General features: G+C 34.7%; 2 protein-coding genes across 2 annotated transcripts; one reads left to right on the top strand and one right to left on the bottom strand.

The window, feature by feature from the left end:
• The first annotated feature begins 3,571 nt into the window (after positions 1-3,571).
• On the top strand, positions 3,572-6,169 carry LOC113299843 (probable xyloglucan 6-xylosyltransferase 5). Its single transcript, XM_026548944.1, has 2 exons — positions 3,572-5,467; positions 5,815-6,169. Exon 1 carries the CDS (start codon positions 4,001-4,003, stop codon positions 5,423-5,425), a length of 1,425 nt encoding a protein of 474 aa, XP_026404729.1. The 5' UTR covers positions 3,572-4,000; the 3' UTR covers positions 5,426-5,467; positions 5,815-6,169.
• Positions 6,170-7,664: 1,495 nt separating this feature from the next.
• LOC113293490 lies at positions 7,665-10,064 on the bottom strand. Its single transcript, XM_026542114.1, has 2 exons — positions 9,328-10,064; positions 7,665-7,984 (listed from the first exon to the last, which is right to left on the bottom strand). Exons 1-2 carry the CDS (start codon positions 9,940-9,942, stop codon positions 7,898-7,900), a joined length of 702 nt encoding a protein of 233 aa, XP_026397899.1. The 5' UTR covers positions 9,943-10,064; the 3' UTR covers positions 7,665-7,897.
• Positions 10,065-11,489: the final 1,425 nt, after the last annotated feature.

Raw genomic sequence — 11,489 nt, forward strand, 5'->3', positions numbered from 1 at the left:
TTCGATAACCAACTTAGATAGTTTTTAACTAAATTCTAGAACCTATAAGACTTGTTCTTGTAAATTCGTATCTTGACAAGACTTGTTCTTGTTGGAATTCAGTTCGTGGCACTCACTATGTTGGTCTTGGATATTGATTTTTGAGATCGTCCAAGATTACTTTGTATACAATCAGGTTTATGGATCTTTGATCTAAACTACCGATTGCACAAGATAACCGAATACAAAATCATATATAAGGACTTTTTTTTTTGATGATCTACTTGTTGATAGTGTTAGGTTTTTTCTTATAGATCAAAACGAAAAAATTGGCGGTATACTTGGTACCCTCTCCTTTTCAGTATCAACTCTTAGCGCCTTATATTTGCCTTCTGAACTTTCGACACCAATGCAGATAATGGCATCCACAAATATGCTACCACTGGATTTTTTACCTACATCCTGAAGACCAAATTCGCCAACAAAGTCCCTCTCCTATAGAAAACTAGACCAATAAACCAAAATGTTCCCAAAATCCAAACCCGGAACACCTAGATTGTAAATAAAAACTGTACTCTGACACTTATTTTTAAAAATTTAGCTAGGAAAACGATATATTTTTTTTTACGGATTGTCTTTTTGGAATCATAAAAAAAAACAAAAGAAAGGAAAAAAAAATTATAAAATGATTATTATCGTCTAAAAAACTATTTTGAATGAAATTTTCCTTACTTCAAATATTTTTTATTTAACAAAAAAATAATTCCCATGAAATCAATCAATCGTGGTAGGCAGCATGAAAGAAAAAAAAACGAAAAAGTAAAGCTATGCTGTCCTATCAACTTAACAACGACCAAGAAATACGAAAGTGGACCATAATTTTGCCGAAAATGATTTTGATTGTTTTTCAATGTGCATATAGAATGCATTGATTCGTGATATCTACAATCTGTATTTGAAATTCAACACCATCTTATTTCTGGTATCATTTAAAAGGGAAAGTAATTTTATTATTTCTAAAGTAAATAATATGAATAAATCAATTACGGTTCATTTTTCAGATTTTGGGATGGTAATTAGATTTATAATTTTTCTACCAAAACTTATTATTCTAACATTTATGCCATGACAATAGCTAAGCATTTATCTGTCGCCAAAATGGGAGAAATACTAGTTGGTAATACTTTTGTTTTTAGAACTATCAAGTTCCCTGAAGACTAAATGATGTTGCAAGGGCTGAATAGCTTATTCTTTCTTCCCATGATTTATATGGGGGGATACTAGTCCTACTATGGGCTGATACCATCTCATCCATCCAACGATCAGGATCGTTTAATATTTTTTATCATATACGAAATGGTATCAGCCCTTCGTAGGACTGGCACCCTCTTTTGTGAATTATGTTTCTTCCTACCTTGCTTATCATTCATACAATGGTAATAACAATATAGTAAATTTTATATTATCGCATAAAGATAAGTATAGTTTTTCTTAGCAGTCCAAACTGGCAGGACCAACCCCACTATTAATCCAACCACTTTCCCAACAATAAATCCAGTATCAACACTAACCGGAGATTGGGAACCCAAAATACCAAGACAATCAGGAAGCTTTTCTCTTGAAAAGAATAAATCCTTTTCCCCAAAATCAGTCAATTGGAGTAGGTACTAGGTAGTAAAACGAAAAAACGATGACATATTAAGGACTTGTTTGGTAAAATTTATGATTATCTATTTATGATTATAGATAATCATAAATTGATAAATGATTTTGATATAATCATTTTTAAAATAAATTTTTCCAAACACTTTTTTCAACTAATTGATTATCTTAGAATGATGATCTCGAAAAGGAGAGGAAAGAACAATGATCTAGGATTCTTTTTAGTCCTATGTAGTTTTTATGTCTCTCTCTTGATAGTTTAGAAAAAAAAAAAATTCAACTTGAATTTGTTGGAAAAAATAATTGATTATAATAAATTTTCAAAACAACTTTTTTCTGTTTATGGAAATAATGAATTTTTTCAATTAAGATTAAAATAATCAATTATTATAATGGTTACCAATCACATACAAAATCCATTATAATCTGCATAACGGATTATGGGCTGACAATCCATTAAAATAATGGTTACCAAACATCCCCTAAGCATTAAATATTTTGTAATCAGTTGGGAACACTCACTCGAATTTTGTTGTCACACGTTGAGTATTTGAGATCATCAACCAAAAATGTTGATCTTCATGTGACACATTGTTGTCATGTGAAAAACTCGCTATCGACAATCATTTATCTAGATATAAAATGAACAGTTCGGCAATCTGAATCCTCATCAATATTTATAATTTGGATGGAGTTTCTCTAATTTCTACCTAATTGTATTTACCATGTCTAAAAGAATTGATAAGAATAGGTTACTCTTATTTGGGATGTGGGAGCAAATTGAGGGCTACTTCAACAAAAGAAACCAAGATACAAGTGATTATCCGAGATCCTTTCATATGTTATCTTGAACATATCAAATATCTGAGTTTAATTAGGTGTTTCAAATAACCTCATAAAGTTTACAAACATATCAATAGCAAGCTGAATATTATCCAATTTTCTCCATATCGATTGGTGATTCTTATATGGGAAACACCAGGTGAAAATAACATGTAAAACAATTGCAAATGCAGATTCATATTCAGATTTGTTGTCAATGTTGAAGTGGGTGAAAATTGGTGAATATGTCCATTATGCATATTTCCCTGTCGGCCTCCCATTGCGCGCGGTTTTCTAATCATTTTAACATTTATGCCATAACAAGAGCACTTATTCAAGATTAAACCCTCAATTTGCTGCTAAAATGGTAGATATTAATATTGTTGCTTAAAACTTTCAAGTCCCTAGAACACTAACATCGCGTTTGGATATCAGAAGTAGAAGTGCTTTCGCTTTTCAAGAAGCAGGGATATTTTGTTTTACAAAGAAGTCGACTTTTTTACTTCTAAAAATCGTTTTGAAATTTTATACCCAAACTAACTTCTTGTTTCTTGACATCAAGAAGTCCAAAAATTATTTCTGGATGTGTATCCATACATTACACGCTATAAATGTTGTTACGCTGAACTGCTTATTCGTTTTTCTGATCTTGCTTATTTACAATAATAACAAATTTTATACCATATAAATGAGCACAATTTTCCCGAACAGTCCAAGCCAGCTTAAACAGACCCACTGTTGATCCAACCGCCGTCCCAACAACAAGCTCAAAATCTCACCATTAACCAGAAATTGAGAACCCAAAAGGCCAAGACAATTAGAAAGCTTTTCTCTTGAAAAGAAAATATCCCTTCCCACAAAATCAGTCAATTGGAGTAGGTACTAGGTAGCAAAACGAAAAAGCAATGACACACCTTGCTATCATTATCACTCACCTCCTTTAAAACGCGCTTATATGTGTGTGAGTGGGAAAATCCGGGGACAAATAAAGAAACCGGAAGGTAATATTAACGTTCATTTTATCAACTCCGACCAATTAATTACAAATAAATACATTTATAATGGGAGCTGCTATTCCACACACTTATTGCAGCATTACTTAGCACTTAACCACATCCAAATCCTAGATTTGGGGATTTTGGTGAAAAGATGGGTCACAGCTTAACAATCTTGACCAATAATACTGGGATACATGAATTTGAGTTGTAAGTAGTGCTGTGATTAGAGCACTGAATAGCATTTATGATTTATAATTACTCCTTAATTACAATTTACACCGATAAAATTTCCTTTTACAGATCGAAAAAAAAAACACAAAACTTATTTACACAAATCAGTCGGTGCCCGACCATCTTCCTCTTTCTCCATGTCTCAAAACCCCATTTAATGAAGTCCATCACTCATCCCTTCAACCTCTTCTTCACTAATTAGACTTTCATTTCATTTTTTGAACCCTAAATTACCAAATAATTTTTGTTTCTTCTACTTCATTCTTCATTTTTTTCATATGCAATAGAAAAAAAAAAGATTCTTCAAAATGGGTCAGGATTCGCCGTTCACGGCTCTGAAACGAGGGAGCGGAGCTACAGGAAGTTTACCAACAACGACAAATTCAGCAAGCTTAAGAACAGCAGCTAGAGTACCTTCTCGCGGTCGTCAGATCTCGAAAACTTTCAATAATATTAAGATTACGATTCTATGCGGTTTCGTTACTATTCTTGTTCTTCGTGGGACGATTGGTGTCGGTAATCTCGGCGGCGGTGGTGGTGAATCGGAAGAGCAGAGGAAAATTATAGAGAAGACGAAGATATTTATTGATCAGCTCAGATCTGATGATGATCCTTCCGATGTGTTGTTGAATAATGAATCTGGCGGCGGCGGTGGTGGTGGTGGTGGTGGTGATGATGATGGTGTTAATCCGAATGTGACGTATACGTTAGGACCGAAGATAACGAATTGGAATGAAGAGAGAAAGATCTGGTTAGATTCACATCCTGAGTTTCCTAATTTTGTTAATGGGAAGCCAAGGATTTTGCTGGTTACTGGTTCGCCTCCGAAACCATGTGATAATTCAATTGGTGATCATTATTTGTTGAAATCGATTAAGAATAAGATCGATTACTGTCGTCTACATGGGATTGAGATTGTTTATAACATGGCTCATCTTGATAAAGAGTTGGCTGGTTATTGGGCGAAATTACCATTGATAAGGAAGCTCATGTTGTCTCATCCGGAGGTGGAATGGATCTGGTGGATGGATAGTGATGCATTGTTCACTGATATGGTATTTGAGCTTCCTCTCTCTAAATATGCTGATTATAACATGGTTATTCATGGTTACCCTGATTTAATGTTTAATCAACATTCATGGATTGCTTTGAATACTGGTAGTTTTCTGTTCAGAAATTGTCAATGGTCATTAGATTTGCTTGACGCATGGGCACCTATGGGTCCGAAAGGTAAAATTCGTGATGAAGCCGGTAAGATCTTGACTGCGAATTTGAAAGGGAGACCTGCATTTGAGGCTGACGATCAGTCTGCATTGATTTATTTATTGATTTCACAGAAAGATGTGTGGATGAATAAGGTGTTTCTCGAGAATGCTTATTATCTACATGGGTACTGGGCGGGGTTAGTCGATCGGTACGAAGAAATGATGGATAAGTATCATCCTGGTTTAGGTGATGAGAGATGGCCATTTGTTACTCATTTTGTTGGTTGTAAACCTTGTGGAAGTTATGGTGATTACCCGGTTGAAAGGTGTTTGAGTAGTATGGAAAGAGCTTATAATTTTGCTGACAATCAAGTCTTGAAACTCTATGGGTTTAGACACAGAGGATTGTTGAGTCCTAAGGTCAAGCGTATCAGGAACGAAACAAGTAATCCGTTGGAATTTGTAGATCAGTTTGATATTCGTCGTCCTTTGTTAGGAGAAAGTGGATCAGAGTCAAAAAACCCATAGAATGAGTATACTTTACTTCTGTGTTGTTTCATAATGTGAAAGGTAATGTAATATTCTCAGCCAGTTCGGAATTTTCAATCAGATGACAATTTAGAGATGGCAGGTTCCATTTGTTTTCAAATTCTTTTACCGGTGTTACTAATTTTGAGAAAATAGAAGTGGAATTCTTTAGTTTTTGTTTCATTTACACCGGTTTTTTCATTTCTTCTGCCTGTTAGCTACTGATAGATAATTCAACAAAAGATAGTGCTTCTTTCATTAACTGGACATATGCTGATCTAGTTATCTCAGAATTTTGGGTCTTTCTTCTTATTTTTGGTTGTAATTTATTTGATTTCCTGTTGCTTGTACTTGTTAATCAATCGGCACATTTTGACTATATCTTTCAGATTCTTTGATAAGAGTGGCAGAGTGTATGTGAAACTCAGAACATGTTTCGAACTTGATTGTGTACTAGTTGGTGTTGTTTCATGAAACTGGAGACTTGTTCTTTCGGAGGTCTACATCTTTTTGGTATGCCGTAAAAGTATTCTGATCACTGTTCAGTTATCTCTTTGATGATTCCTTGTATGGATTTATACTTTGTACTATCTATATACCACCATTTTACTTCTGGATCATGAAAGGCCAAGGCAAGATATGTGGTTGCATAGTAGAAACTAGTCACTTATGGTGTTTAACGTGTGTTGCTCTTCAAAATCTAGTAGTATTCAGTGAAATGAAATGAGTCAGTTTTGAATTTCAGATTTTGCAGATGTGTCATTGAAGGATTATTCTATTGTTCTGTTTTAAATTTGGTTTCTTTTGTTTTTTGCTTAGAAGAAACTGTTACCTATTGATATATGCTTTCTCTTCGGTAAACCATCTTGTTATTATTATGGATGCTCAGTTTCACAGGAGGCATTGACATTACACTTCCATTTCTGAAAGTTTGATGTAGAATTATTCAGTAGTTCACGCGAGAAAGTATAATTAGATTGAAGGAAGATATCCTAACACAGAATTATAGAATGGTATTCTCTGTTATTCTGCCTGATACAATCTTGTGAAACCCAAAAATGTTTGAGAAACAGGTAAATGCTAGTAACTGGAGTTGCAGAGGCTGTTCGGATGATAACCCATAGAATGAGTATACTTTACTTCTTGTGTTTAATTATGTGAAGGTAATGTAACACTCCCATCCAGTTCGGAATTTTCAATCAGATAACAATTTAGAAATGGCAGATTCCATTTGTTTTAAATTCTTTAATTTTTGTTTCATTTACTACACTTTTTCCATTTCTTGTGCTTGTTCTAACAAGTAATCGTGGTTCTCCCATTAACTGGAAATATACTGATCTAGTTACCTAAGATTTTAGTTGTTTCTTTTCATTTTCCTTTCTGTCCTATCTAATTTCTTGTTTCTTGTACTTGTTAATTAATCATCATATTTTGAGTGCATCTTTCAGATTCTTAGATAGGAGTTGCCAAGTGTTGTGAAACTCAAAAACATGTTTTGAACTTGATAACTAGTTGATGTTCTTCGGCATGTCTACATCTTTTTGCTATGCAGGAAAAGTATTTTGATCACTCCTGATAGTACTTATGTGGGTTTACACCTGATAGTACTTATGGGGCATTGGCATTGGTCTTTTCATTTTCGCAAGTTGGATGTAGAACTATTCTGTAGTTTATGCGGAAAAGTAAGGAAGAAACCATAATACCGAATTACAGAATGTTAGTCTGCCTGATACAATCTTGCGGAACCCAAAAATGTTTGAGAAGCAGGTAAATGCTAGTAACTGGAGTTGCAGAGGCTGTTCTGTTGGTCAACAGAGACCAGTGTAAATTCCAGAGGCTTGCAACTCCGGATACTAGGAATTGTAAACAAAGAAGCAGCATAGAAATCTCAGAGATTGCCTGTTCTGCTACTGGGTGTAAACAAAACAAACCGTACTAATATAATAACACCCTAGACGATCCAGTTCTCATTATTATATCAGATGGTGATCTCCAACATGCCCAATGATGCAATGAATTTTCTATCATAAAATTTGGATTCATGTACATCGCACTTGCCTTAAATTTGATCCCATATCTCTCCATGATCTAAGCATCTAAGCAAATTAAATATCAGCAGTTTCTCACAAGTAGTGTATTTTTTATCCAAAAAAGGACAGATTCTATAGACAGAAGAAGATTCTATAACTATCTAGTAATGTGGAAAGCTGAGAAGTAATACTGAATGCAGGCAACGACGGCAATGTTAATGTGATCGATAATTCCAATATTTTTCTGTGCTCGAGAAATATAAACAGCGACAAAAGGTGATTATAAAAGAATTAGCTGCAGTAATATAAGCAGTGTGAAAACCATATTCACTTTTGAGAACTAATAAACAATGAAGGTTGCAGTGACAAATTTGGGTCAGTGGCCTTCTTAGACTTCCTCGCGTAGAATACTGTCCTGCTTGTGTGGATCAGGCAGTGTCAATCAGCCACTTCCTGACGCAGGAACTTTGTTGGGTGAAGATAAGAATTGAGTCATAAGCACGATTTGGTTCAACAGCTGACTAAGTTTCTGCAAGTTCAGAAAATAAAATTAGGTACACGTAAATTTTGCAGTATACGGATTTCAGAAGAAGAGAACTGAAAATAGGTCATATGGTGGACAAAATACACATAAAGCCACTAATTAAGATTTGAAAAATATAGGCAATGATGGAACCACAGTTAGTGCAGCATACAGTCAGTTAACTAGAAGCAACAAATGGAAGTCCATGTTCTTAACCATTCTAAGGTCACCATTTAAGTGCAACACTTAAAAAAGGACGGTCTTCTGACCCAATCTTGGAAACTTGACAGGACGTACGATTGGGCTTCTTGCAAATGATTGCGCTTCTTGGAAACTTGATTGGACTTTACCATAGTGGCTATTTTCTATAGGCAATCAGGAACGTAAGTAGCTCCAGGTAAGTTATCTGGAACTTCAGTAAATAAGGATTCTAAAATGTTTTTGTAAGTTGAACTCTTGGTACTTGTTTCTGTTAATCCTTTGAGTTCATCTACCTTTTACGAGCATCGTAAAAGAGGTAAAATTCTTAGAGCAAATTCATGAGTACAATCATTGGTAACATTCATGAGTAAATCACTGGTAACTGTGTTGCGTCGTTGTTAGTAACATTCAACCCTATTAAGTTACCAGTAAACCACTAATTTGCTAAGTTACCATAGTAGAGATGAGATGTCTACAATGAACTCCATACCCCAAGCATAATATGGGTCTCTGAATCTAACAAGGAACAGACATACACATCCTTGGATATGCTAAGATTTCTTAATAACAAGTACTTTCACCAAACTCAAGTCTAAACAGTACAGTTTCTTCCAATGATTCCTAAATAGCAATCCAAGCAATAAACCAGCTCAAATTCATAGCATGGTACCTGAATTATGTGGCTACGCCATCCGAGTAGGTCTAAGTAACGAACAAGTTACCCTTCTAAACTCCATCCATACTATGACACTCAACTGCTACAACCAATTGACTTTAGTCACTTGGCAAACTTGTATTAGGACTCAATTCTGTAGACTAACTTAATTTTGGTATTTAAAACCTGTCCATTGTCTTTACCCACCAAACTCAAGTCTAAACAATACAGATTTTTCACATTCATAGCCTAGTACCTGTATTACTTGTGCCGCAGCTATGCCATCTGAGTAGGTCAAACAAACAACCTATGCTTCTAAACTCCATTCATACTACGACACTGAACTGATAAAATTCGAAGCAAATCGACTTTAGTCACGTTTGAAAAACTTGTTTTGGGTCTCAATTTTGAAGACTAACTTGATTTTAGTATCTAAAACCTATCCATTGTCTTTGGCATTTCATCAAACAGTTGATACAAAACCAGGACATACCTCGTCCGCCTGTTCAACAAGAAAGATCAACCGGTCCTTGTTATCCAGCTGAGCTCTTCGACGTCGCCGCCTCCGCCAACTCATGTACAATAAAGTCACCAAAAACCCAGCTGCAAAACCACCGCTTGCAGTTTTGAAAAATGACCCAAATGGTCTTCTACCACGAACCCATGATCCAATTCTTATAAAATTCGACCATAAAACACAAAACCCTAAATCCAATCTTTTCATCAGAACTTCCTTCGTCAATTCAGAATTAAAAATTTGTGGAAGTGATGAATTAGATTGCTGTTGTGACTGTGAAGATGGCCCTTTTTGTTCTTGTTCATCATCATTGTCAACCACTTGATAATCTCTCAATTGTATCTGCTGCTGCTGTTGTTGTTCAAATGAAGAAATATGGAGGTTCTCATGTTTACTGGGTGGAAAAATGTGAAAATCATCTTCTATATAGTGATTGTTGATTTGTTGCTGAGATTTATTGACTAATGATGATGGAATTGAGGAAGGAGAAGAAGAATGAAGGGAAAGAGGGGAATAGATTTGTTCCCACTGTTTCAAAGTTTGCGAATCAGAAACGATTCGGTTTGTTTCTTCATCTTCTTGGATTGCCATGATTTCATTTCATTTCATCTTCCGTGGTTTACTGTGTGTTCGGGAGAATATGAGACGTCTGTTTTGAATTGGAGAAGAGAATGATGAACGCGTGAGGCTTCTTTTTATTTTGGGTCTCGTTACATTTTTCACATTTATTTATGGGAAAATTATTCTAGCTAGATATAATTGCAAAGGCCAATTAATAGTAGAAATTTATCGATGAACCTGCAAGATATAATTGCTAAAAGGGGTTACCCAAATTAGCTGGGTAACGTTTGAGTGATCCGACGGTCAAAATCGGATATAGCTCTTTTGTCACACATGATACGATACCTCCTGCTAATTTTAGTAACTTCTTTTAGCAATTATGTTGTTAGACTGATCGAGGGAATTTTTTGGAAAAAGACTCTAGCTAGACGAGACAGTTTTAATTGCAAAGTGGAGCCTTTGAGGATCGGGCAACGTGAGTTGACTGTTTTGGAGACGGTTACATTTTTTTTATAAAGGCAAATGGAGCCATCAGAAATCTTATTCAGATGCTTCGAAGAAAAAAAAAGAAAAAATCTTATTCGGATCATTCAGAAATTCACTTCATCTTCATGTCAAATGATCAATTTGAGTAAATTGGGTATCTTTCTTAGTAAATTGAGTTCAGAGGCTTGTCAAGATATCTCTAAAATGTTTCGAATAAAGGAAATGGATCTAAAGGAGAAATATCTTGGTATCAATCTTATTATTTCTAGAGATAAAAGACTAAAGTGCAATATATGATTCAAGGGTAATAAGGAAAACTCATAAGTCAGGCAGGAAGAGCAACACAGATATAGTCTTCTTTAAGTTCAACAACTCAATACCAAATGAGTATATTTCTTCTCCCTGATAAAACTCATGACAAAATAAATAAAATTCAAGAAAATTATTTCTGGAATAAGAAGAAGAATAGGTACTTCTGTCCAAAAGCATGGATTTCTCTAAGTAAGCCAAAGACGTATGGTGGTCGTGTTTCAAGGATTCAAAAAAGTATAACTCTGCAATGTTTAGCAAACTAGCTTGAAGGACGGTGACTCAACCAACAACCAAATGGGTTCAAATTCTTAAAGAAATTTATTTTCCAATTAATAAAAATCCTCTGGTTGATGACACTTCAAAAAAAATCTGCATCTTGGGTCTGGAACAACATTCAACATGATCTCAAGTTGGTTAAAGAACATTATATATATGGGAAATTGGTGATGGTACTTCTGTAAAATATTTTGAGCATAATTGGATAGGAAAAAATGATAACTCTTTGGGTCACAATGGTGGTCAATCTCAAGGAAGAAAGGATGTAAAGGTTTCTGAATTTATTGATGATGATTCAAAGACTTGGAATGTTAATGCTTTTAATCAGTACTTCGTTCATAATGCTGTTCAGAAGATAAAGTCCATCAGAATTCTAGTGGAAGGTCAAGATAAAGTAAGATGGTCTCTCACTAAATATGGTAAATTCACTACAAATTATGTTTACGAGGAGCTTGTAAAAAGCAAAAATTAGTTTCCTTCACCAAATAATATGAAGAAAAAGG

Source organism: Papaver somniferum, chromosome 7, assembly GCF_003573695.1.
Source record: "Papaver somniferum cultivar HN1 chromosome 7, ASM357369v1, whole genome shotgun sequence".
NCBI lineage: Eukaryota > Viridiplantae > Streptophyta > Magnoliopsida > Ranunculales > Papaveraceae > Papaver > Papaver somniferum.

What these genes read in the sequence shown, in the direction of transcription:
- LOC113299843 (XM_026548944.1), top strand. Translation starts at nt 4,001, where the DNA reads ATGGGTCAGGATTCGCCGTTCACGGCTCTGAAACGAGGGAGCGGAGCT.
- LOC113293490 (XM_026542114.1), bottom strand. Translation starts at nt 9,942, where the DNA reads ATGGCAATCCAAGAAGATGAAGAAACAAACCGAATCGTTTCTGATTCG. An exon ending in TTGTTGAACAGGCGGACGAG is followed by an intron (nt 7,985 to 9,327) that starts GTATGTCCTGGT and finishes CTGAACTTGCAG; the next exon opens with AAACTTAGTCAGCTGTTGAA.